At 49.5% G+C, this 24161-nt stretch overlaps 1 protein-coding gene across 10 annotated transcripts in view; it reads left to right on the plus strand.

Moving 5' to 3' along the window:
• Positions 1 to 1074: 1074 nt before the first annotated feature.
• Positions 1075 to 24161, plus strand: part of SLC37A1 (solute carrier family 37 member 1) — a 68091-nt gene continuing 45004 nt past the window's right edge. The window contains exons 1-4 of one of the 10 annotated variants that reach the window (XR_009540822.1): positions 1112 to 1196; positions 1875 to 1976; positions 8083 to 8272; positions 16554 to 16635. Coding sequence is in view for 3 of the 10 variants with exons in the window: in XM_060150982.1 (XP_060006965.1) it covers positions 8217 to 8272; positions 16554 to 16635 (138 nt within the window). In the remaining 7 variants the exon portion in view is untranslated. Of the gene's footprint in view, positions 1197 to 1563; positions 1977 to 8082; positions 8273 to 16553; positions 16636 to 20147; positions 20294 to 24161 lie in introns of those variants that run through there. The other 9 variants (XR_009540821.1, XR_009540823.1, XM_060150982.1 and 6 more) reach the window with 9 other exon arrangements.

Below are 24161 nucleotides of genomic sequence, written 5' to 3' on the forward strand. Positions count from 1 at the left end.
CTCCCACCCTCCCTCTCCCACCCTCCCTCTCCCACCCCTCTAGGTGGTCACAAAGCACCGAGCTGATCTCCCTGTGCTATGCAGCTGCTTCCCACTAGCTATCTATTTTACATGTGGTAGTGTATATATCCATGCCACTCTCTCACTTCGTCCCAGCTTACCCTTGCCCCTCCCTGTGTCAAGTCCATTCTCTACGTCAGCGTCTTTATTCCTGCTTGGATTGGTTTTAACTTTAAGCATTGTTTTAATAAGGGGGAGACTTCTTCCTGCAATTTCTTCTGCAAAACATGCTTTCTGCCTCACTGGGCCCTTCCAGGGAGGTGCTTTCCTAGGAGCTGGGCACCTGGGCTGGATTTAGATGCCATGTGTCTACCGCGGGTGCTTTGCAGGTACCCCAGGAAAATAATCAGGCTTGTGCGGGGCGGTGCCCGGTCACTTTTTGGCAAGAAGTGAGCGTAGCATTCGCGAACACTGTTCCTGGGTGAGGTGGGAAGCCTGTTATGGTACCGGGGAGGGTCCGTCTGGTTCAGGAGACTGAGACCCAGTGCGGTTCTCCAGCACAGCCACGTGAGGGGCGTGTCACACACACACACACACACACACACACACAGGTGTGATCAAAGATGGTTCACCACAGCCGATCGTGGGCCCCATTTTCGCTTAATACGAGGCTACTCATGAGTCTGACCCCTGAGAGGAGGTAATAAGAATAATGTCCAGGAGACCAAGGCTGGCCCCCTTTAGTGCCGGTCCTTTTTCGGGAAGCCCGGCTCCGCTGCTGTCCGGGAGGACTTACCTTGAGGACAAAGGGTCCTTGAGGAGCTCTTCTTTGGTCAGTTTCGAACTCAAGCCGGGGCGCCCGCAAGCAGGTGCAAGGAGCAGGGACCGCGGGGAGGAGTCCTGAGCGGCGGTGGCCCGGGGTCTCCTCGTGGCGGCGTCCCTGCCCGGCCTCCCCGGGGCTGGCTGGGCCTCCGGGTGCGCTCCGGGGCCGCGGGAGGACCGGCGAGGGGATGAGGGGGAGGGGCCGAGCCGCCGCCGCCGCCGCCACCGCCACCGCCACCGCCCGGCCGGGCGCCCCGCTGCCTCAGGAAAGTGAAAGGGCCGCCGGGGCCTCCGCGCGCCGCCCCAGGAAGTCGCGAGCAGGAAGCGCCGGCGGCGCCCGGGCCGGGCAGCGGGGCGCCGGCCTGGGGGCGCAGGTGAGACGCGGGGACCGGGAGGGGGCCGGTGGGGAGCGGGCGGCGCGGGGACCCCCTCCCCACCGCCCGCGCCGGCCGGGCCGCGGGACTCGGGCGCCGCGGCCGAGCGACACCTGCCAGCGCGGGCGACGGGCGGGGAGGCCGGGGGTCCCTGCGCCGGGCGCGCGTCTTTGTGCTCGTCCGGGGCGGAGGCGTCCAGCGGGCCCCGGGCCCGGGGCGGCCCTTGCAGCGGGCGGGGGCGGGGCTGGAGGAGCGGCCGGGCGCTCCCGGACCCGGCGAGCGGACCCCGGGGAAGCCGGTGCCCGGCCAGCAGCCGCCCAGCGGAGCCCCGGGCGGGGGCGAGCCCAGCCGTCCTCCGGGCCCTTTCCCCGACCGGGCGACCGCGGTGACAGCCCAGCCCGGGGCTCGAGAGGGGAGCCCCGCGCGGGGTGGGCGGCGCGGCGGGACGTGGGTGTGCCCGCCAGTCCTCCTCCGGGACGGGCCGCCGGGGAGGAGCCGACGCTAAAGCCGGCGGGAGGCTCGGAGCGCCGGCTCCCTGGGCCTTCGGCTTGTTCGTCTGAGCAGCTGGTTCCCGGAGCCGGTGAGCCTCCTGGAGGGATTTGACTGGACTCAAAGCCCCGGAAAGTCACCCGGCTTCGGGGCCCCAACCGTCAGGCTCTTTTTTCCAACACCCCCCAGCCGCCGGCCCTCCCAGCCCCTGCAGCCACGCTGCTGATCCTGGGGACCTGGCGACCTAGGACTGCGACCAGGATCCTGGAAGGCCCCTCTGCACACCGCCAGGTTTGAATTTCTCCGGGTGGAATTCCAAAGCCCGCCTTCCCTTTATTCTCCCTGAGCTTTCTGTCTGGAAAGTGCCCACCTGCCCTTGAATCTGAATTGTGTGAGGATGTTCGAGTTGGTAACTAGATTAGATCTCCCCCTCCCCCCATGGCTCCTTCTTTAATGTCTTTTAAGGTCAACCTTGAGAACCCAGGGCTCTAGACCTCCAGTGTCTCACCATGTGGTTTTGGAACGGCATTTGCATGTTCTGTGTTGTACCCGCCACCTTGAGGTTCTGTTTGTTGGTGGGAGAAAGTGGTACAGGTAGAGGATTCCTTTTTGTATTTAAGCCCAGGAAAGAAATACTGGCTATTGTCATTAATTTTTAATATTGCTTACAGCCTTTAAAGCACAGACCATACAAAATGTTTTCTCTGAAAAGGAAGTTGTGTTTCTCTTTCTCTTTCTCTCTCTCTCTCTCTCTCTCTCTCTCTCTCTCTCTCTCTCTCTCTCCCCTAAAAGAAAAATGTCTGAAAACTTGTTTGGGGAACATGCATTCCCCCCGCCCCCTTTCAGTGTTACGCGCATCATTGCTTTTGAGACTCATTTTCGTCTCCAGCGAGTACGAACTGTTCCCCAGGTAGTGTGCTGAGGGTTGGGCTCCCTCAGGTCATCCCATTTTATAGTTGTGTAGTTTATAGAGTAGGTTGGGCACTTCCGGAACATGGGTATAAAAATGTATATTTTAGATTGTAAGAGAGATGCTCTAATGGGGTGTTTCTGAAGTTGCTATCTTTAACAGTAGGATGAAACTGGGTATTCTGACACTTTTCCCTACTGGAGTGGTGAGTTCCAAGGGTGCCTATTAAGAGCCGTTTTTTTAAAAGTACGTTTTCTTTTTTATGTGCTTGGATTATGTGCCAAAAACGGGGCTTAAACCAAGTGATCTGCTCCAGTTCTGCCGCCCTCTCTTTGGAGGAGACCTGCCCAAAGGAAGCAGGTTGGAGGGAGGAGGGCACTGAGGGAAACTGGACCAACCTGAATTTGTCCCACAGCGTCCAGCCAACCCAGATCAGCCTCCGGGCCTCTTCCTCGACGAGACAGTGGGGCTCACAGGAGAGCACGGAATTTGTCACTGATGACCTTGGCGGTCTTGACTGGCTGTCGCTGGAATGATTTTCAGTGGGCACCGTCCAGGCTTTGGAGGAAGGGGCCTCATTAAATAGAGCTCTTAATGTCCTACGTGTAAAATCTCTATGTTTACACATCTTAATTGCACTTGCAGTGAAAACTTTTAGCGCTTGAGTTCACGCATTTTACAGAGGGGTAAGAACCATGGTTTTAAAAGGAAATCAAGATTTTTTTTTCCTCCTGACTTTTCCAGTGTCTTCTGGATTTCTTTTTTTTTTTTAACATCCTACAGGTTTTACCAGAATTGAATTGAGGTTCATTGATTAGTCGATGTAATAGATGGCAATAGACTATTTCCAGATGAGCTGTAGGTACCTAGAGAAGCAGCATCTGGACAGAGGAGGAAAGTTGACTCTGACCATCCATTTCCAGGTGCTATAAAACTTAGACCAAATCCTTTACTCTAAAGGAATCACTCAAAGATTGTTTCTCAAAGTATATTTAGGCCCAAACAGGAGCCCACTCATTCTGAGCAGAATTTTAGTAAAATGGTTTTTTTAAATCTAGAGATTTGAGCAAAAACATTGCGAAGCATTTGTGGAGCTTGGTTCAGCGCATCTCCTGACCGCTCGCTCTGTGCTGGGTTCTGAACCAGGGGATGGGGACCAGGTGGCTGCCTGCAGCGCTGGGCCTTCCTCCCTGATTTCTACTGAGAATGACACCAGCTGCTGTTTACTGAGCATCTCCTCCACACCGGGCTCTGTGCTGAGGGCTGTCCATAGATCACTCATTTCATCTTTATAACAACCCTAAGTAGGTACCATCATCCCTATTTTCTAGCTGGGGAAGGTGAGGGAGCAGAAAGCTGGTGGCGTGCCTGGGATTAGCCAGCCCAGGGTCAGCTGTCGGGGCAGGTGGCACTCTGGTGGGATGAAGAGCTGCGGCTGTGACATAGTTAGGGCCCCGGTGGGGTGTGGGTGCAGGCCGAGTGGCCAGGCTGGCTGTCCAGAGCAAAGCTGTAGTTCCCCTGGCTGGAGCAGGGGGGCCTCAGTGCCTCACTGAGAGGAGATGGGGGGAGTGGGGAGGGTGTGAGAGCTTGGCAGGGTGCATTTTGAAAACTCACTCTGGAGGGAGAGCGGGAATGAACATGGGAAAACTCTTTTAATTGGGAAGACACAGGCACTGAGGAAGAGTTTAGGTCTTCTAAGTCGGAACTACTTGCTATTACTTATCTGTTCTCTCAAGGAAGTTGTTTAAAGACACTGAATACATTTCAGCTTTAACTCGAGATGAATGTTTAGTCAAAAGTCGCTTTCTTGAACACCATTATATAACCTGTGACTTTTCGATAAGCATTAAGGCGGAGCAGTGCATGCTTCTGCATGCACTGTGTGCTGTGTGATTTAATGCATGGGTCCCAAAGATTCCTTGTCACCGAACATAGGAGAAAAACTGAAGGCTGGCACGAGTCGTGAGGTTGGCTTTGGGACAGGAGACCAGGCCTCCCTGCGCCTTCCTTCCCGCCTGGCTCTGCCTTCAGCCCTGACTGCAGAATGGGGCCGTTTTCCAAGGCCTCTGAGGTGACCACAGGTGTGAGAAATGAGGTGGCACAGACGAGCTGAAGTTCATTCCCACGGCATTACGTGCATTTAGACTTCATTGCAAAGCCACAGTCAAATGATGGGCTTCGTGACCTGCCACCTTGTCCAGGCCTATGTTCCTCTCTGTTACTGTGGCGCAGACGTAGCCCGGGACACAGCTTGGGGGAATGGAGCACGGCCAGTTCCCTGGCACCCTGGTGAGGGAGCACCTGGTGCGACCACTGGGCACATATGGGTCTCCTGTGAATATGAATGTTAGCTCTGCAGAGTACTGTGATTGGGAGTGAACAGGTTGATCTCAGGAGGGCTTCCAGATAAAGAGGAATTCAGTGGTTCTTTCTTTTTTTTTTCCCCACTGTCCATCTGTTTATTATTTTTTTAACATCTTTATTGGAGTATAATTGCTTTACAATGGTGTGTTAGTTTCTGCTTTATAACAAAGTGAATCAGTTATACATATACATATGTCCCCATATCTCCTCCCTCTTGCGTCTCCCTCCCTCCCACCCTCCCTATCCCACCCCTTCAGGCGGTCGCAAAGCACCGAGCTGATCTCCCTGTGCTATGCGAGCTGATCTCCCTGTGCTATGCGGCTGCTTCCCACTAGCTATCTATTTTACGTTTGGTAGTGTATATATGTCCATGCCACTCTCTCACTTTGTCACAGCTTACCCTTCCCCCTCACCATATGCTCGAGTCCATTCTCTAGTAGGTCTGTGTCTTTATTCCCATCTTACCCCTAGGTACTTCATGACCTTTTTTTCCTTAGATTCCATGTATATGTGTTAGCATACGGTATTTGTTTTTCTCTTTCTGACTTACTTCACTCTGTATGACAGACTATAGGTCCATCCACCTCACTGCAAATAACTCAATTTCGTTTCTTTTTATGGTTGACTAATACTCCATTGTATATATGTGCCACATCTTCTTTATCCATTCATTTGTTGATGGACACTTAGTTTGCTTCCATGTCCTGGCTATTGTAAACAGAACTGCAATGAACATTTCGGTACATAACTCTTTTTGAATTATGGTTTTCTCAGGGTATATGCCCAGTAGTGGGATTGCTGGGTTATATGGTAGTTCTATTTGTAGTTTTTTAAGGAACCTCCATACTGTTCTCCATTAGTGGCTGTACCAATCCACATTCCCACCAGCAGTGCAAGAATGTTCCCTTTTCTCCACACCCTCTCCAGCATTTATTGTTTCTAGATTTTTTGAGGATGACCATTCTGACCAGTGTGAGATGATATCTCATTGTAGTTTTGATTTGCATTTCTCTAATGATAAATGATGTTGAGCATTCTTTCATGTGTTTGTTGGCAATCTGTATATCTTCTTTGGAGAAATGTCTGTTTAGGTCTTCTGCCCATTTTTGGATTGGTTGTTTATTTTTTTGTTATTGAGCTGCATGAGCTGCTTATAAATTTTGGAGATTAATCCTTTGTCAGTTGCTTCATTTGCAAATATTTTCTCCCATTCTGAGGGTTGTCTTTTAGTCTTGTTTATGGTTTCCTTTGCTGTGCAAAAGCTTTGAAGTTTCATTATGTCCCACTTGTTTATTTTTGGTTTTATTTCCATTACTCTAGGAGGTGGGTCAAAAAGGATCTTGCTGTGATTTATGTCATAGAGCATTCTGCCTATGTTTTCCTCTAAGGGTTTGATAGTGTCTGGCCTTACATTTAGGTCTTTAATCCATTTTGAGTTTATTTTTGTGTATGATGTTAGGGAGTGTTCTAATTTCATACTTTTACATGTACCTGTCCAGTTTCCCAGCACCACTTATTGAAGAGGCTGTCTTTTCTCCACTGTATATTCTTCCCTCCTTTATCAAAGATAAGGTGACCATATGTGCATGGGTTTATCTCTGGGCTTTCTATCCTGTTCCATTGATCTGTATTTCTGTTTTTGTGCCAGTACCATACTGTCTTGATTACTGTAGCTTTGTAGTATAGTCTGAAGTCAGGGAGACTGATTCCTCCAGCTCCGTTTTTCGTTCTCAAGATTGCTTTGGCTATTCCGGGTCTTTTGTGTTTCCATACAAATTGTGAAATTTTTTGTTCTAGTTCTGTGAAAAGTACCAGTGGTAGTTTGATAGGGATTGCATTGAATCTGTAGTAGAGTACAGATTCTGGGTAGTAGAGTCATTTTCACAATGTTGATTCTTCCAATCCAAGAACAGGGTATATCTCTCCATTTATTTGTATCATCTTTAATTTCTTTCATCAGTGTCTTATAATTTTCTGCATACAGGTCTTTTATCTCCTTAGGTAGGTTTATTCCTAGATATTTTATTCTTTTTGTTGCAATGGTAAGTGGGAGTGTTTTCTTAATTTCACTCTCAGATTTTTCATCATTAGTGTATAAAAATGCCAGAGATTTCTGTGCATTAATTTTGTATCCTGCTACTTTACCAAATTCATTGATTAGCTCTAGTAGTTTTCTGGTACCATCTTTAGGATTCTGTATGTATAGTATCATGTCATCTGCAAATAGTGACAGCTTTACTTCTTCTTTTCTGATTTGGATTCCTTTTATTTCTTTTTCTTCTCTGATTGCTGTGGCTAAAACTTCCAAAACTATGTTGAATAATAGTGGTGAGAGTGGACAACCTTGTCTTGTTCCTGATCTTAGTGGAAATGGTTTCAGTTTTTCACCATTGAGGATGATGTTGGCTGTGGGTTTGTCATATATGCCCTTTATTATGTTGAGGAAACTTCCCTCTATGCCTACTGTCTGCAGGGTTTTTAATCATAAATGGGTGTTGAATTTTGTCAAAAGCTTTCTCTGCATCTATTGAGATGATCATATGGTTTTTCTCCTTCAATTTGTTAATATAGTGTATCACGTTGATTGATTTGCGTAACATTGAAGAATCCTTGCATTCCTGGGATAAACCCCACTTAATCATGGTGTATGATCCTTTTACTGTGCTGTTGGATTCTGTTTGCTAGTATTTTATTGAGGATTTTTGCATCTATGTTCATCAGTGATATTGGCCTGTAGTTTTCTTTCTTTGTGACATCTTTGTCTGGTTTTGGTATCAGGATGATGGTGGCCTCGTAGAATGAGTTTGGGAGTGTTCCTCCCTCTGCTGTATTTTGGAAGAGTTTGAGAAGGATAGCTGTTAGCTCTTCTGTAATCAGTGGTTCTTTCTTACACATCATGTGAAGTTCATTTCAGTGACCTTTGAACAAGCTGCCCCCCACCCCACCCGAGGACGGATGCTCTACCCCTACCTGGTGGCTCTCATGGTGGGAGCGCCCTGTTGCAGGGAAATCCAGCTCTGCTGTGGGCTGGGTGGCCACACCACGTGCAGTTACTTCTGCCAGGGCCTCCGATGGTGCCATTGTCAGAACACTTGACTTTTCCACCCCTCCTTCTCTTTATAGAGAGCCGAGCCTCTGCTGGAAGGAAGAGGGGAGGCGAGACCCCACAGGACACCCCTGCATGCTTCCCAGGATTAAGAACCTATTTATGAAGCATCTTATTTCGTGACCGAAGCTCCACGGTCAGTGAGACGTAAATGGCCCCACTTCCCCCCGGCATTCGCTTCATCGTCTCGTTCTCCAGGGATCAGTGGTAAGTCCTTGGGCACGGTGCCTCCATGCAGCCAGTGCCCCCTGCCCCCAGTTTCATGATAAAACGCACGTGGATGACCAGCCTCCCCAGAACTGTTGAATGGTTTATTGGTGGTGGAAGCGGTGACCAGGAACATGGCTGAGCTGTCCATCTTTGGTTCTGACAGTGACAGACAGACTGAAAACCTTCGAGGTTTTCAGTGGTTTCTGGTCCACTGAAGATAATCCTGGTCCCCACCCACAGAAAAATGACCACTGACTACTGGCAGGGTAATAAAAGGGCTGTGGGTGAAATAAGTATATTAACTCTGAGCTTAGTGAGTGGCCTCGCTGGGTCAGGACTTTCAGAGAGAAAATGAAACCTGAACAAGTTACATGCAGATCACTTTGTGTTCTGAGAGCGCCTGGTGTGCTCTGAGAAGCTCTCTCACAGGAGATTCGTGAATCCCACACTCCCTGGAGCAGGCGGATCGTGAGGGCGGAGTGCAGAGCTGGGCTGTCTAGTCTCTAACCCACACTCTCAGTGGGTTTTCTCCCCTGCTGATCTCTGTTGGGAAGGAAGAATTGTTCCTCTACCCTCTTAGGTTGAATGATTGGGGGCATGTGAATTAAACTGACAGAAAAACAGATTCACAAGAGAAAAGACAGATTTAACCACATATGTGTGGGAGTTCACAGAAAAACGTGACTCCAGGGGGCCTTAGAATTTGGGGATTGTATGCCATCTTAATAGGGGAAGAGGGGCAAGAGAAGGGCGCTTTTGGGAAAACAGGTAATTTTTTGGGAAGGTAAATGTGCCCTTAGGAGACTAGCTGAGAGCTAGGATACCATTGTGCCAATGTCTGTTTAGGTGTGATGTGGACACGTCCCGTTTCTGGCATTAAGACTCAGTCTCTGCTGGCTGCTCCCAGGGGAGGATGTATGACAGCTGAGTTCTTTCTCAGAGGCTCTGCTTTTAGGCAGATAAGCGATTTCAGGACTCACGCGTCTTCTGCTCAAAATAACGTTGATGCTGCAGCAGCGTGTTCTGAATCCCTTCAGCTCCATCTCACCGGCGCACTCTTGGCCTCCGCACCTTTTGCAGCTTCTCAGGCCCAGGCTGGTGGGTGGAGCACCCACAGGATCTCAGGTGTGACTTCAGACATCTGGCTCTTGCCACAGCAGTTCGCTTGTCCACTCGTCTCCCGTCTACTGCTAATCTAGCCACAAGTGGTTCCCTTTTATTTAGCGGGTGTTTATCTTTCCCTTGTTTTGAAACTTTATTTTGATACAATTTCAAACTCACAGAAGAAAATAAGAATGTTACCAGGAGCTCCTGTAGAACTCTTATAATCACAAATTCTATTTTTTTTTTTAAGGTTGAGACCTACAGAGATAGAAAGGTGCTTCTCACACTTAGTGTGCCTGAGAATCACCTGAAACATGTTAAAATGCAGATTCTGACGCAGTAGATCTGGGTGGTGACTTCATTTCCCAGGTGATGCGGTGCTTTGCGTCCATAGACCACGCTGTGAGTTGCAAGGAGATAGCGTATTTGTCTTCATTTCTATTCCATCTCTACCTCCAACTTGCTCTTTGACCTTGAAAGGTTATTTCACCTTTCTAGATCTCAGCTTCCTTAGCTGTAAAAGAAGAGAATTAGCTTTTCTTCTAACATTCCTGCGAAGGACATTTTTTCTGTTTTTCTACCCAGCATGCGTTGCCTCTTCCTCACAGCACTTTGATTTCCTTTGGGGAATTGACTTCCCTCCTTTGTGTGCAGGTGTGATAGGTAGGTGAGTCTCAGGATTTTCCATCCCGTTATGGCAGCCCCGTGACCTTCCGCCAGAGCCCAGGTCCAGCAGGAGGCAGGAGAGGACCTAAGGTGGGCTACAGGCCTCTCTCTCCTGGGACTTTCCATCTTGAGTTGAGTGAACCTAGGGCAGAGGAAATGGTGAATCGCCTCTGGTCCAGCCGTGGGGGGCCAGGTTCAACTGGCAGACAAATTCTTAACATTTGTCCTCATTTACTTCTCCCCCTACTTTCTCTCATCTCGTGTGTGTGTGTGAGTGTGTGTGTGTGTGTGTGTGTGTGTGTGTGTAGATGTACGTATACACACACACACATTTTTTCCTGAACCATTTGAAAGCAAGTTAAAGACATTATGCCCTTTTATTTCTAAATACTTCAGTATGTACTTCCTGTGAACAAGACATTTTCATATAACTGCACACAAAGATCAAAATAAGCAAGCTTAACAGTTATAATGCTATTATCTAATCCACAGTCCACACTCAAAATTATATCAAATGTCCAATAATGTCTTTCATAGATTTTTTTTCCCTGGGCCAGGATCTCGCCTGGGGCCACACTTTGCATTTGGTTGTCCTGTGGGTTTAGTCGCCTTTAATTTGGAGCTGTTTCTTGGCCGTCCTTTGTCTTTCATGAGCTTGCCATTTATGAAGGATACAAGCCATTTATCTTATAGACTGCCCCTTGTTGTGTGTGTGTCTGGCATTTCTTCGTGGTTAGGTTCAGATTATGCATCTTTGTCAGGAATAACACAGAAGAGAGACAGCTTCTCGCTGATGGTAAAGGAGTTACGAATATTGGTGGCGGGGGAGGAGGGACAGAATGAACCGTGTGGTGTTGGGTTGGAATTAAAGATATCAAGAAGAACTGGAGAGGAAGTAGGGGGAGAAATGTGTGTGTGTGTGGTGTGTGTGTATGTAGTAGGTGTGTGTGTGTTGTGTATGTATGAGGGGGTGTCGTGTGTGCGTGTATGTAAAATGCCCTCTCTCTGCCCGCTGAGGGGCCCTGGGGACAGTAACACCCCGGCAGCAGTGAGCACACCCGGTGCTGGGTCTCAGTTTCTCTGTAACGTTTCCCACCGAAGGAGCCAGTCAGGCATCCTTGGAGGCTGGGTCAGCACTGGGCAGAGAAAGTGAGATGAGCCTGGAATATCTTGTGCCAAGAAATAAGGAAGTGCTTAAAAATGAAGGGGCGCTGACTGGCCCAATCTGGGATGAGATTTGAAATAAACGATACCAGTAATGGCTTATAGCCCATTGAATAAAACAAGCATCCAGTGAGTCCATTCTGCTCTAACTAAATAATGCATAAATGGGAGGAAGGAAAGCTCCTTCCTGCAGTACAACGCCAGCCGCTAAGTAGAGCAGGAGTGTCCACGCTGGAGCGTCGCCCCCTGAAACCATCAGGGCTGCTTGGTTTAGGCAAGGATCATCGATGGACACACACGACGGGGGGAAGGTTGGAGGAACAGGATATCTATGTAACCTCAAAGTACGTACCCACAAACTCCTTATTGACTACTAGAGGGAAAAACTGTCGCTCTTCTGAGGGGTGACCACGCAGAAAGCCCCTAAACCAGGCGGTCAGTGATAACATCACTGACGTCGTGGCCCTCCTTTAGGGTGCTCTGGAGAGACAAGGTATGCCTCGTTTCCTTGTTCCTAAATGAGGGATGTCTGCTTACTAATTTCTGTGCCAAACGATACTGTTCAGTGACTCTCGTCTAAAGAACTTTTTACTTATTTGCATATGACCAAGATAAATAACACTCAGATGAGGAAACAATATTCTCCCTTGAGTCTCTGAATTGTCTGGGAATGCCTGCGGCATTCTAGAACATCGCTGAGGAAGCTTTGAAGGTGCCTTGCTGAGATAGGCTTTTTTTGCTAGAAACTTGGGGTTAACCCAAACACTATTCTTGTCGTGTTGGTGGATACAGAGAATGCTATCTATTGTTACAGAAAGTAAGTGGAACACTGATGAAGTAAAGGTTTAAATAATTCATTTTTAATTGTATTTGCTTAATCTTCATAAGCCTAAATGTAACACAAAGCAAAAATTAAAGTATCGGATTATATTCGTATCCTGGCGCTGCTATAACAAGTCCACAAACTGGGTGGCTTAAAAGAACAGAAATTGGGGCTTCCCTGGTGGCGCAGTGGTCGAGAGTCTGCCTGCCGATGCAGGGTACACGGGTTCGTGCCCCGGTCTGGGAGGATCCCACATGCCGCGGAGCGGCTGGGCCCGTGAGCCATGGCCGCTGAGCCTGCGCGTCCGGAGCCTGTGCTCCACAACGGGAGAGGCTACAACAGTGAGAGGCCCGCGTACCACACACACACAAAAAAAAGAACAGAAATTAATTTTCTCGTGGTTCTGGAAGGCAGACGTCTGAGATCAAAGTGTCGGTAGGGTCGTACTCCCATGGAAGGCTCAAGGGAAGCACGCTTCCTTGCCTCTTCCCGTTTCTGGCGGCTGCTGGCGGTCCTAGTTTTCCTTGTCCAGCTCTACCTGCGTCACCACGTGGCCTTCCTCCCTGTCTGTCTCTGTGTCTCCCCCTGGCCTTTTATAAGGACACGGAGCTGGATTTAGGATCTTAGTGGATTTTAGGCCGTACGTGAGTTAAGTATGACCTCAGCGTAACTAATTACATCTGCAAGACCCGATTTCCAAATGAGACCACATTCTAAAATTTATGGTGGACATCAATTTTTGGGGGGACAGTATTCAACCCACTGCAAGATGGATAAAAGCAAACAAATATTATCCAAAGTCCTTGCTTCACAAGTGATAAAGGAAGAGGGTGGACGAGGATAGAATTACAAAATGAGAAAGGGCTTCTGGAGGATTGTTTAATCCCCATAACCCTGCAGAAGTAAAAAGTCTGCTCGCTCGCCCGGACGGGGGTATTGCCATGGCCGCTAGGAAGGCACCAGCCCCACAGTGGTTTAAAAGTGACCAGTGGGGCTGTGTTTAGGCCTTCCAGAAGTGGAAAGCTCAGCCTCTAGCTGCTGGGTCTTCCCCTCTCCTCAAATCCTACGTAATAAGATGAGGAAGGAGAGAGGAAGGATTTGAAAACAGGGAGTAGAGTTGGCCTGATACTGGCGAAATGAAAGATCGGGTTCCTCTTTAGGCGACATACATTCTGTGTGTGTCTAGGAAACTCCCGGTTTGCAGGGTAGGTTGACCCTTTGCCCTGATTCTGCAGAGCAGGTTCCCTCCGAGAACCCTGCTAACTGGCAGGCCAGTACTCTTCCCAAAGGACCTGATTCATCAAGGTGTTTCACCTCCACCCAAAACTGAACTGAAAATGTCTGGAGGCAGGTTCTCCACTCTGTAGCCCTTGGTGTTCTCGGGGCTTCCATGGCTGTGCTCCAGCGTGTGGCATCCCCCAGCACGGGGCGGTCATGGGAACCACTTCCACCCCTGCAGGCCCTGGGCAGGTGAGCATCCCATGCAAGACTGCCCGCTAGACAAGAAGGCGAGGGCCTGGGGATGGCTGCTGGGTTCCAATAACCTGGACACCTTGGCAGCCTAGGAACGAATGCAGGTGTGTTAGGGCCCCAGGGGTCTTCAGACCTGATTGAGGCATATGGATGAGCTCGTTATTTCGGGGTTTATTTATTCTATTTAATAAATATATTAAATGCACTTAATAAAACTAGAATATTTATAAGTGGAATGTTCTGGGTAGAGAGTGGAGACCATGAACCTGAGGCCCATTTTCTTTTTAAGTTTATTTATTTGATTTTTGGCTGCGTTGGGTCTTTGTTGCTGTGCACGGGCTTTCTCTAGTTGCGGCAAGTGGGGGCTACTCTTCGTTGTGGTGCGTGGGCTTCTCATTGCGGTGGCTTCTCTTGTTGTGGAGCCCGGGCTCTAGGCACGGGGGCTTCAGTAGTTGTGGCATGACGGCTCAGTAGTTGTGACTTGCAGGCTCAGTAGTTGTGTCTCGTGGGCTCTAGAGCACAGGCTCAGTAGTTGTGGCGCACGGGCTCAGTTGCTCCGCGACGTGTGGGATCTTCCCGGACCAGGGCTCGAACCCGTGTCGCTGCATTGGCAGGTGGATTCTTAACCACTGCGCCACCAGGGAAGCCCCCCCAAGGCCCATTTAAGTAGACCTGCTCTTTCCAAATCCTTGTGAGCTGGGTGATGATGAAATTCAGAGTCTCCTGGCCAATGGCACACCTGTAAGCTGGTTGTGTGTAGCATCCTTGAGGGCTCCAAATCCTCTCAGACTCTGATTTGGGAGGGGCTGGAGGTAACTCAGACTGAGAGTATTTTCTTACTCCTTGTGGAGATGGGAAAAGGGAGCTCTGTACCCAGATGGGGGCCGATCGGGGTCCCCCACAGTCCACACTAGCCCTAGCAAGTGGGCATCAAGCAACCAATGGATCTAGCTATGGGCTGGAAATTCGGGTGTTGAAAGTTCCAGTGGCCTAGAACCTTCATAAGCTGCTGCAGAGGAGCAGGGGGTGGGATGTGGAGAGCTTCCAGCAAGGAATTGAGAGACCTCCACCCCCTCCCAAAACAGATGACTTTCAGAAACACAAGGACAAAAGCCTAGACTTTTGTTACAGGTCCACTGTACTTGCATAGTCTGTGTTCTTTGCGATAGACGACACACTCACTGGGTTTTAGTTTCACTTTTTTCCTACCTGCTCATTGGCAGGGGTTCGAAGAGAAAAATCCTAGGAAAACCATCAGTAAATGTTTCCTTGATGAAGTCGGCGTGGTGTGCCCTCGCTAAGCGCAGTGTTCCGGAGGTTGACGGTTTGAGTCCCACGGTACTACCAAGCCTTTTCTCCCACCTGAAATATGACCTTTTGTTAAAACGCTGGCAATATTTATTTGACTCCTGCCTTTTCTGGTGGCCAGGGAGCCAGACACCCTCAGGAGTCTTCGTGTTAGTCCAGAAAGCTACCCTTGAGAAGTAAATCACAACATTGGAAACGTGGGTGGGAGACAGGAGGAAGGCCCTCTCCTCATCGAGGGCCTTGAATGAGCCGCCTCCCCGGGGGCCGTGGCCCCCCTGCAGCCCCTGTCTGTTCTGTCGCCCCTGCCTCCGCCTTGGGTCATTACGGGTTTAAGCCCGCACGCAGTTGGAAGGTGATTGGCCTTTGCAGACCAGAACAGGACGGGTTCTTCAGGGTTAGGGGCCCCAAGGACTTTATCCTCCTGACCCGTTGTCTTCCCCGAAGGGCCGCTTTTCTATAGGGTGGTTCAAACATTTAGAACCACATTTAGACCTGAATGAACTTTCATCTTCTTGCTAAAGTATCTTCTTGTCTGTAGTCTCCATACACCTCAGCACTTCCTCTCGAACTGCTTTTCTCATAAACCAAGCGCAGCAGCAGGGCTTTGGGCCACTAGTTTTTATGCCATTGGCCTTATTCATAGCTTGTCAGCGTCACTGAGATGTTCTCACTGAGGCCGGTGAAATAGTTATTTTTCCGCCTTGCTGTGTCCTTCTAAAAAGTAAAAAATAAATATGTTCTTAAATGCCCAGGGTAGCGGGCTTATAAGTCGCTTGCAGTTGATTCCGTTACGCACTAAATCATCATTCCTTTTTGTCTGCTTTGTAAACCCACGTGTACATCTGTGTCCCAGGTTTCTCTTTGGTTAGTTTTTCTCATGATGGTTTAAATAGTTTCAATTAACAAAGTAAAAGTGGCACATTTTTAAAATATTGTAGTGGTGTTATAAACAGGATTGATCTTTGACGTAGGACTAAGTAAAAAAAATACAGCATAAGGAAATTTGAGAATCCCGTTGCAATGGATTCTTAATGCACCTTTTTTTTAATTGAAGTATGGTTGGTTTACAACGTTGTGTTTAATTTCTGCGGTACAGCAAAGTGATACATGTATACGTTCGTTATACACATATATGTTCGTTTTCATATTCTTTTCCATCATGGATTATCACAGGATATTGACTATAGCTGCCTGTGCTCTACAGTAGGACCTTGTTGTCTATCCATTCTCTATGTAGTAGTTTGCATCTACTGATCCCAAACTCCCAGTCCAGCCCTCCCGTCCGCTTCCCTCGCCCTTGGCAACCACAAGTCTGTTCTCTATGTCTGTGAGTCTGTTTCTGTTTTGCAGATAGGTTCACTTGTGTCATATTTTAGATTCCACATATAAGTGATAGCATATGATATTTGTCTTTCGCTTTCTGACTTACTTCACTTCGTATGATAATCTCTAGGCCCATCCACGTTGCTGCAGATGGCCTTATTACATTCTGTCTTAGGGATGAGTAATACTCCATTGCATATACGCACCACATCTCGTTTATCCATTCACCTGTCGATGGGCGTTGAGGCTGTTTCCATGTCTTGGCTATTGTAACTAGTGCTGCTATGAACAAACAGAAGGTGCATGTATCTTTTCGAATTACGGTTTTGTCTGGGTGTACGCCCAGGAGTGGGGTTGCTGGATCATACGGCATCTTATCTTATTTTATGTCATCCCTGCCACTGTTTTGTGTTTCAGGTACAGAGCCTTCATTTTTATTTTGACATTTTTGCTGTATGCAAGTTTTCACTTATCTCGAAAGCCCATCAGCATAGTTAAGGTAAGAAATCATTAAAAGCACCCGATGTCATTTCCTGCCTGTAATCTCTGTAAGGAACTAGTGAGCCGGTTGGGGGGAAGGGGAGTTTGGGGGAGAGCAGTAAGATAAATGGAGAAAATGGATTGTTGAGAAGCAAGGTACTTTGCTGCTTTGGTTTTTAGTTTCTCTTTTCTGAAATTAATAGCTTTAAAATGGTTTGGGGATTTATAATTTCAGAGGTGGTATACTTTCGGTTATATTCGTTGACTGTCCCAGAATTCTAAAGCTTAATTACATATCTATTCTGTCTTGTGTGAACTTTCCCTCCGAATATATCCAGTCTAAAAATGTTCCCCAAATTGCTTCTACCGTCATTAGGCTTTGATCCTAAGTCTGGCAGTGGTGGTGTTTCTCCATTATTCTTAGAACACTGAGTTCCTGTGTGAGTGATGGGTGGGCAGGAAGTTATTAAGCAGGCATTTAACTCGACTTGGGGAAAAGAAGATTAAAGGAGACAGTCCTACGTAGTAGCCAGTTGTAACCGGGGGAAAAGCAGAGTCGTTTTCTTACCCTCACTGGAATGACGTCATTTTGCCTGCAGCCTGTCAGCTGGCTTGAATGGCTGCTGAGCCTTTATCATAGAAGGGACGAGGAAATCGTCCAGGGCCAAAGGTAGTTCATTTTACAGCCCGACTACCCCTCCGTCACTTTCTCCTCATTGGCCGGGACGCAGGTCCAGGACTGTGATTCCACTGACCTTTGTAGTCCTGCCTCCTCTGCTCCCCGGGTCGGGGGGAGGAGGGGCCGACTGCTGGACAGCTGTCGTCTCGGGCTCCCGGCCGGTGGCAGAGGCAGTGCCGAGGCTGTTGCTTCTCTGGACGGTTCTGTGTTCCCCGGCCTCCAGCAACTCCCAGTGGGCGTGAAACACCATCCCGCTACTCCAAGGGTCCTAAAATTCCTCGACCCCTAGTAAGCAGGCATTTCCCCGGCCCTTCCGGTCGCTTGCAAACTTCTCCCTTTTTTAATGTACGAAGTTTGAATAACTATGGCAATCTTTGCAGACCTTTTATAATGCAGTTTTCAAAACAGAGAAAAGGATGGGACAGGAGAGGGTGGGCCGTCATCCACTTGACCAGTGTCTCTAATATCAGTACCAAGGACCAACCCGCCCCTGTCAACTTAAATACTACTAATTCCTGCCTTCCTGGTTAGGGAAGTACACAAATGGCTCAAGAGAAAGGCAAGTTATGAAAAGGGAAGAGACCGTTGAAGGGACCTTAGGGAGTGCCTAGAACTGAAGGAGCCAGCGGGGTCGGGAGCCTTCCTGCGGCTCCAATGGATCCTGCAAGGCCGGGCGAGGGTCCTGGGGCCAGTCCTGGCCTGCTGGGGGCGTCACGATGCAGCAGCAGCCTGACAGGCGCGGGGCCCATGTTGGGACCGAGGCAGCATGCTGAGGGGGCTGGCCACTGGAGGGTCTCCTTCTGGTGGCCACGAGGGTCCCCATTTAGCCAGGAAGGGATGCGGCATTGTTCCAGGCCACTCTCGCGGCTTCCCCGTCGGGGGCTTGGGGCTTAGTGATGAGGGGTCCGGCTCTTAGTTAAGTTTTCATCAGTCACGGTGACTGCCGCTGGCTGAGCCCCGCGCCTGACAAGGTGCGCGCCTCCCTTATTTAATCTCATCGTCACGGCAGTCCTGCGCGTGTCCTTTTGAGGAAACTGAGACTCAGGGGCCTAATTCCTCTGTGCAGGCCAGGGCCACCTCAGGTGAATTCCACAGGGTCGGGCTGACTCCAGGGTCCCTGCCCTTGCCCTCCCTGCCACGGGTCTCTAGGGCAGGTGTAAGAAGCTGGGTACAGTCGCAGCATCACACCCAGATTTTCTTCAACACGCAGATTGTCTGACTTAGCACCTTAGACGTGCCTGGATGTGTGGATTGGCCTAACGCAGAACCCCAGGGCTTCTTTGCCTTCTGAGATAGATCAGATGTCACACTCCATATGATAAGTTACTTTGCAATGCCTTGTGCTGTATTTAGCTCATCTTATTTATAAAACTAGAAGTAGTAATGGTGCTGTTGACCCAAGGAACAGCCTGAATTATCTATAACCTACATTTATTAGCACATTATGAGCAAAACAAAATTAAAATACATTTGCGTACCTGGAACTGATCGCCAGGGGTGATGAATCATAAAGTGATTCATATTCTTTAATGTCACTTCCAGGGACGTGACATGTCGTGGTGGCACGAGGCTACTCTGTTTAGACTTAGTTTAACCACTGATGAAACCTTTCATTTTTCTCTGATTTTAGTATATAGCAAAAAGGAAAAATAAGTGACAGTGATGAAAACAGGGCTGGGAGGAGGTGGGGTTACAACCCTGCTGTCTTCTGAGAGCTGCCCCAATGCTAGCCCTGCCTCTTAACTGGAGGCCGATGGACAGGTGGGGCCTGCACACTGCCCGAGGGACACTCTGGGGGGCTCTTCCCTGGCCCCCCACCCCCGGGCTGGGCCAGAACAAAAGCCTGAAAGCAGAGGGTTCTCGGGGAGAGCCTGAGCTGCAGGGGATCCCCGAGGGGAGCCGTCACATTGACCGGTCTGAGTGTGAATGTCCAGCCCTCTCTGCACACACGGGACCCAGGAAAAGAAAGCCGTGAAATCCTCAGTGGCGGACAGAAAACAAAGCCTGAAAGGCTGGAAGTGTGTACCTTGGCTTTGGGTGGGAAACTTGCTATCTGGAAAGTTCTACCGTTCCCAGTATTCGTATTTAAATAGGACACAACTCCAATGAAAATCTCAGCAATGTCTTTTTTAACTGAATAAAATAATCTTAGAGTTTATGTGAAAAGAATGACCAAGAATTAATTACCAAGGAAAGTGTGGAAAAGGGAACATTTTTTAAGCCACTATAATCAAATTATTATGGTATTGCATGAGGATAGACAAAGAGGCCAGTAGAAAAATATAGAAAATACTGTGGAAACATACAGTAGAATGGCTGACAGAGGTGACGGGAAAAGTATAGTTCATCTAATAAATGGTCTTGACACAACTGCAGATTCATCTGGAAGAAATAAAGTTGAACCCCTATCTTATAAAAAATAGATGGATAGATTAAAGATTTAAATGTAAAAAATTAAAAGTAAAAATCCAAGAACAAGATGATGTCCCTCTTAGGGGTATGAAGTTGGGAAATCCAAAGGAATGATGGACGGAGGGGGTGAAGAGGCAGTTCACAGACAAGGGATATAGGGATATACCACTTTATACCCCCAAAGTGGCAAAACACCTAAAAGAGTAATAGCCCCTGTTGCTGGCAGTGATGGCGGGAGAAGACTTTCAGGTACGGGTGATAGAGATGTGAAGTGTTACGGCCTTTTGGAAAGCATCTGGGTAACACCTGTTGAAATTAAAAACGCTTGTCCTTCAGTCCTGCTTCTGGGAATCTTGTCCATAAGAATGGAAGCGCCAGCCCTTAGGAGTATTTGCATAGGCATCTTTTTTGTAGCATTGTCTGCAATTTTTTTTTTAAAGGAAAGAAATAAAACGTGGCTATTCTGTGAACTTAATCAGCAGCTGAAAGTCTGAATAAATTGTGGCACATCCATATTCCGATATGTGCAACCACTTAAAAGAATTCATTGGAGCCAAACCAGTCGACTCAGAAAGATTCCCAGCAGGTATTTTTGAGTCAGAAGAGTCAAGGCGGACATAAGTCCGTGTAGAATGATCCCATTTAAAAAAAAAAGACAGTGACCCAAAAGCTTCCCTGTGTATTTCTGTACACCTTTGTGAGTGGGTGTACCTTTGCACATGTAGGCGTGTGTCTGGTCCATTTTCACGTGGCTCCTGTGCACTGACCACCTCCTGGGTGCTGGGGCCCAGGTTGTCTGTTCTTCCTGTTTTGAGCGCTGTCTCATCCACTCTTGCTGCTGTAACAAAATACTGTCGACTGGGTGGCTGTAGCCAGCAGACATTTGTTGCTCACAGTTCTGAAGGCTGGACGTCCCAGGTCAGGGTGGGTGCAGCAGGGTCAGTTTCTGGTGAGGGCCCTCTTCCAGCTTGCACACGGCCGCTTCCTTGTAGCTTCACTTGGTGGAAGGTTGAGGAGCTCTCTGGGGTCCGTTTAAAAGAGCACTAATCCCATTCATGAGGGCTCCACCCTCATGACCTAATCACCTGCTAAAGGCCCTACCTCCTAGTACCGTCACCTCGGGGGTTAGGTTTCAACACGTGAATTTGGTGGGAACACCAGCCTTCAGAGCATAGCGGGCGCCAGAGCTTTCATTTCGCTTCTAGGACTTCTTTTGCATAATGCTTTGGAGAGTTCTTTTAACCGAGAGCTTCATAAAAGGAGTCTAAAGGACTAGTTAAAATAAAAGGACCCACACAACCTAATGAACCCTAGAAAATTTACTACACATATACATTCTGTATAGATTATGGACATACACGTGCACGTACGTGCGCACACACGACACTCCGTGTGTCGTTCAGAGGTGAAGTGAAGCTGACACAGCCCCCCTCCTCCTGATGAGGCCCGAATCCCCGGCTCTCAGTCTCCTGCCCCCTCAGCATCTTCTGGACCCCTTCCCCACTCCCACAGGCAACGAGCAGCTCGCTGTAGCCTTGGCCAGAGAGCCGAAGAGCCCATGTTTTTGGAATGAATGAGCGCATAAAGAGTTTCTCAGGGTGAAACTGCTCAAGTTCAGAGTTTAGCGCGTAGAGTCTTCATTAATGTACATTTATATAAAAACATTGGTGCCTAAGGGACTGCACGGGCCGGTGTGTGTGGAGCTTACAGGGAACATGTCTCCTGCAGCTCCAGCTGCCCAGTGCTGGGGGTGGAGGACGCTAGAGAGGGGATCTGTAGGTGGGAGGTAAGTGCACACCCCCATGTCTCTGCCCCTCCCCCCCACATGGTGCTTCGTGACGTCATGGCTGTTTTCTGCATCCTTCCATCATGTCCACACCTGTCTTCTCTCACTCCCCACCCACCCACCCCACCCCCCGCCCACCTTCCAGTCACTCTGGTGTCTTGCAGTTTATTGTGTTGTTGCCATTCCTTTGTGTATTACACAGACATTTCTAAACACTTATGAGCCCCGTGCACCTGGAATGTGCCATTCTGCTCTTCCCCCTTGGCGTTTCACAGCCGTATTTCTCGGCTGCCACATTGTCTTTTGAATGATCGACTTTTAATCACTGCCTGGTGTATTTTGATTAATTTTATGTGTTATCTGTTGATATAACCACACGAGGCCGGCTAAAAGTCCAATGCGCTATCCAATGCGTTATCCATTGCGCCATCCATTGCGCCACCCATTGCGCCACAGAGCCAGTTTATGTGTTATCTGTTGAAAGGCACATGTGTAAGAAATTTGCAAAGGAGACTGCTTTTATGAAAGCAAAGGACTAGCTCCCCACCCCCAAAATGATTTTATAACATGGTAAGAATCAGTTCACCTGGTGAGTTTTCTTTCTGACAAACTAAGTTTATCTTAGTTTCATTAATCCTTAATTTTCCTGCAGACACCAGGTTTGGGGAATAAAACTCATTGGAAAGTTAAAATACGGCAGAGTCTTATTAAAAGCTAACATGTGGTCATTTAATATCCTCAGAACTCTTTATGCTCAAGTAATGTCAAGCCTTTTATTGCTTTTGCTTCAGCTTCTCAGCGGGGTGGGCTGGAGATTGCATTTCTCATATGAAGGAGGAGGTCTGGGGAGAGAAGGGAGCTGAATGAGATTAGGGCCAGCTGGAGGCCCTGGGGTGCCCCTGTGTGGGTGGACCCCAAACACACAGCTGCCAGTCGCTGAGCCTTTCTGGGCGAGGGACCCGGAGAGGAGCTCTCTGCACACACCTCCACACGCCCGTCTTTACAGCAGCGCCGACGGGCCGCGCTGTGCCGGCTTCTTAAGAGGCTGCGGGGAGTCCCCGTGAGTCGGCCGAGGTTGGAAACTGGGACAGCAGCACCAGGATCCCGGCTCGGAGCCCGTCTCCCTGACCGGCACCTCTCATCCCGGGACAAACCAAAACAGAAAACCTCTTCTGCTTGTTCATGAAACAAAAAGGGATGATTTCTAATCCTTTATATCCCCCGTGCATGGTGAAGGAGGATGTGGACCTGCCAGTGGGAGCCGCGTCCATAACGGTCCTCTTCCCAGGCTTCCGTGTAAGGCGTGTGTTAGGAACCCCACGCCAGCCCCGCTCGAGGGTCCCCCTCAGCCCATGGGGGTCCTTGCGTCCTGCCTGTGGCTCCCTTATTGAAAGGTGAATAGACAGCAGGCCCGCTGGCTTCCAAGAGAAGCAGCAGAGAAAGGTGGGCGGACGCCCCTGACTTCTGAAGGCAAAGAGGAGAAGGAAATGATCACATCAGGCGGGTGGGGACGTGCTGGCTATCCAGCTTTATGCAGAGAGGCAGGGCTCCCCCGTGTCCCCGTCCCAAATTCACAGCCACGTCCACAGTTTCTCAGGCGGGCAGGGAAGGGGCTCGGAGGATCCCAGGATGGCAGCGCCCGGCCTCCACCACCGGGGAGTGGGAGCTCGGCGGGGGAAAGCTGTCTGCAAAGTGTTACTTTGAGTTTGGAAAGCGGAACCTCGGCTAGTTTTAGTGGAACCTTGTGTTTAAATTACAGCAGAGCAGCCCAGCGAAGATGACAAAGCCACGTAACCACAGAGTGGCTGGGTCCCGTGTGCCAAGCCGGGTCTCGGGGACGTGTGTCCGTGTAAAATCAGGTGTCCCACCGTGGCTGGCCACAGCCCTAGCACGGCGGCCTTTTGAAGGAGATCGGCCTCTTTAGTGACCCCTCCTGAAGAGGCGGGGAACCCACAGAGCGCAGGTGGTGGACAGGCCTCCTGGCTGCCCCCTGCACCTGGCGGACTGGGGTGCAGCTCCCTGCCCGCTGCCCTGTGTCTTGACCCTGGGGTAGATGTTCCTTCCGGGGCCAGGCTTCCTCACAGCCCCCCAGGCCCAGCCTCTCTCAGGTCGCAGCTCACTAAAGGCCGCCCCTTCGGGACCTCTGCTCCCCCTGAGGGCCACCGCCTTGACCTTGAGGACGCCTCCTTTCTGCCCTCGCTCACACCTGATGGATTGGTTCATCTGAGCCCCGTGTAGCGGAAACCCCAGAAAGCGCCCAGCAGGGGAGAAGTGGGAGCCGGGGGCCACCTGGGAGGGGACACGTGGTGGCACCGCAGGCGCATGGAGTCCTGTCTGCTGCCCCTTGTGTTTTAAGGAACAAGTCACCTGTTACTCAGGTCCCCATACCAGGACAGCCCCGGCTGCCCTGCGGCACTTTTCTGGAAGTGTGGATGCCTCCTTAAGGAGCACCTTGAGCTAGTTTTGGGCGGGGGGCGGGGGGGGGTTGACATGTGATTTGCACATAGTAAAGTGCACAGATCTGCGGTGTCTAGCCCAGCAAATATTTACACGCTCACCCGGGAAATCATCACGCAGGTTAAGGTCTGGTCCCGTCACTGTTGCCCTTCCCTAGGTGATGAACGTCACCTGGATTCATTCATTTCCCTCCTCCGGAGCTTCGTAAACA

The sequence above is a fragment of the Lagenorhynchus albirostris genome, chromosome 5, assembly GCF_949774975.1.
Source record: "Lagenorhynchus albirostris chromosome 5, mLagAlb1.1, whole genome shotgun sequence".
NCBI classification, from domain to species: Eukaryota; Metazoa; Chordata; class Mammalia; order Artiodactyla; family Delphinidae; genus Lagenorhynchus; species Lagenorhynchus albirostris.